Source organism: Nematolebias whitei, chromosome 21 (genome assembly GCF_014905685.2).
Source record: "Nematolebias whitei isolate Nwh7 chromosome 21, NemWhi1, whole genome shotgun sequence".
Lineage (NCBI taxonomy): Eukaryota > Metazoa > Chordata > Actinopteri > Cyprinodontiformes > Rivulidae > Nematolebias > Nematolebias whitei.
Genome location: NC_056518.1, coordinates 31,583,277 through 31,585,351, shown reverse-complemented (window position 1 = coordinate 31,585,351; position 2,075 = coordinate 31,583,277). Strand labels below are relative to the sequence as shown.

Sequence of the window (2,075 nt, the reverse complement as noted above, 5' to 3'; positions counted from 1 at the left end):
AACCCGGATTGTATAGAAACCCGGATTGTATAGAAACCCGGATTGTACAGAAACCCGGATTGTATAGAAACCTGGAAGGTTGTCTGTTAACAGATGTTAAATGAAGTCGGGGGTGGGGGGGTGTGTGAATGTATCTTTAGTCAAACCAGATGTTCTTGGTGTTTCCTGCAGTGATGCTCGTAATAACTTTAACGATTAACAGAAAAGACTGAGGGTAAATGAAAGTCGACCTCGTCTGACAGGTCTGACTTAAAGGAACAGTTTATTTCTTTAAATTATGTCGGACACAGCTGCTCAATATTTAATAAAAGCCTTGTACTGAAGGACCAACATCTGTGAATGAAGTTCCTACAGTTTTATAAATCACATGTTCTGTATTTCTGTTCTCTCTATAAAAAATATCCTCTGGAGAAGATGCTGCTTTTCAGTTTTATGCAACTTTATTGACGTCTGGCTCTTAAATGTAGCACAAAATAAATGAAAGCTTTGCTAAACCCTGTAAAGTGCTCCATGAAACGTTGGTTCTGTTCGTCTGTCTTCTGTCAGACGATGAGCGGGCTCTTCTCCAACATCTGTTCAGTTTGTTCGGCTCAACACTTTTACCTTCTTCCATCCTCCGTGCTCTGACTGATGTCACAACTCTGACTAATAAAAACTGTTTGGCTTATTAAAGGACAATAAGACGACGGGTTGTTGTAACCTTCCTTCAGGTAGATTGGCTCCTCCCACCGCCATGACCTCACACATGAGTCTGTAGGACAGCACAGAGTTTTTCTTGCATGTGACGGTGTGTTTGTTGCAGTGTGACAGGTTGAAAAGGCTTCATGCAGAGCTGGAGGAGAAGCTGGAGGCCTCGGAGATCCAGATCAAGCAGCAGTCTGCAGACTACAGGACTCTGCTGCACCAGAGAGACGTACGTTCATCGTCACACTTTGACCCAGCAGACGTCTCTGTAGACCGGGGGGGGGGTTCAGGTAAACGTTACAGGTTTATTTTGTCCTCCAGGTGGAAATCAGTCACCTCAAAGCTCGGGAGAGCGGACTCCAAGAAGAGGTGCAGAAGCTGCAGCAGTCGGCCCAGTCCACCTCTGGTTCTGCTGCAGTTCTGCCCGTCACCACTGCTTCCCTGACCTCCACCTCCTCCTCGCCCTCCACCTTCCTGACCCGGTCCTCAGCATCTCATCGGGGCTATCACGGCGACGAAATCGACATCAGCGACGTTCTTTGGTCGCAGCAGGAAATCAACCGACTGTCCACGGAAGTCCTGCGCCTGGAGGCGGAGCTGGCCCACTGGAGGAGAATGTCTCAGGTGAGGTTCTCACCGTCAACGGTCAGCTTCTCTGCTCAGACTGAGATCAAAGCCTCCGTCAGTGAACGCAGCGACACACAGGACGTTCTATAAAACCTTCAACCTGACGATGCAAACAGCAGGTGTGTTCAAATACCTGAACAGGTGTGTCCAGTTATTTGTTTAATAAAAGTCAAATCAGACGCAGGAATCCCCTTCAAACTTGTCACTGTGGGACATTCAGTGGTTTGAACTTTGTTTCATCTGGTTATTGCTCATGAGTGGACAGGTGCAGCAGGTGAAACACTTACTAACTACATCTATTTCTAAAGGTGCTTCTGACAGGAAGTTCTCCCCAGATGTTGTAACGAGCCGTCCAGTCACGAAGACCAACAACTTGAACCAAACACGACCATAAAATCTGTAATGATGACACAAAGAAACGGGCTGACAGAAGTGTTGTTGGAGATGACCGCTCCAAGACGACTGGGTCTTCTTCATGTTCTGTCCATCATGGTGCCTCCTGGGTCTTCTTCATGTTCTGTCCATCATGGAGCCTCCTGGATCTTCATGTTCTGTCCATCATGGTGCCTCCTGGGTCTTCTTCATGTTCTGTCCATCATGGAGCCTCCTGTGTCTTCATGTTCTGTCCATTATGGAGCCTCCTGGATCTTTATGTTCTGTCCATCATGGAGCCTCCTGGGTCTTCATGTTCTGTCCATCATGGAGCCTCCTGGGTCTTCTTCATGTTCTGTCCATCATGGAGCCTCCTGGGTCTTCATGTTCTG

At 47.5% G+C, this 2,075-nt stretch overlaps 1 protein-coding gene across 1 annotated transcript in view; it reads left to right on the top strand.

Annotated features, from left to right (window-relative positions):
- The window catches only part of trip11 (thyroid hormone receptor interactor 11), a 25,346-nt gene that overhangs the window by 4,669 nt on the left and 18,602 nt on the right, over window positions 1–2,075 (top strand). Inside the window, exons 3-4 of the mRNA XM_037694605.1 lie at window positions 803–913; window positions 1,006–1,308. Coding sequence (XP_037550533.1) covers window positions 803–913; window positions 1,006–1,308 — 414 coding nt within the window. The remainder of the gene's footprint in view (window positions 1–802; window positions 914–1,005; window positions 1,309–2,075) is intronic.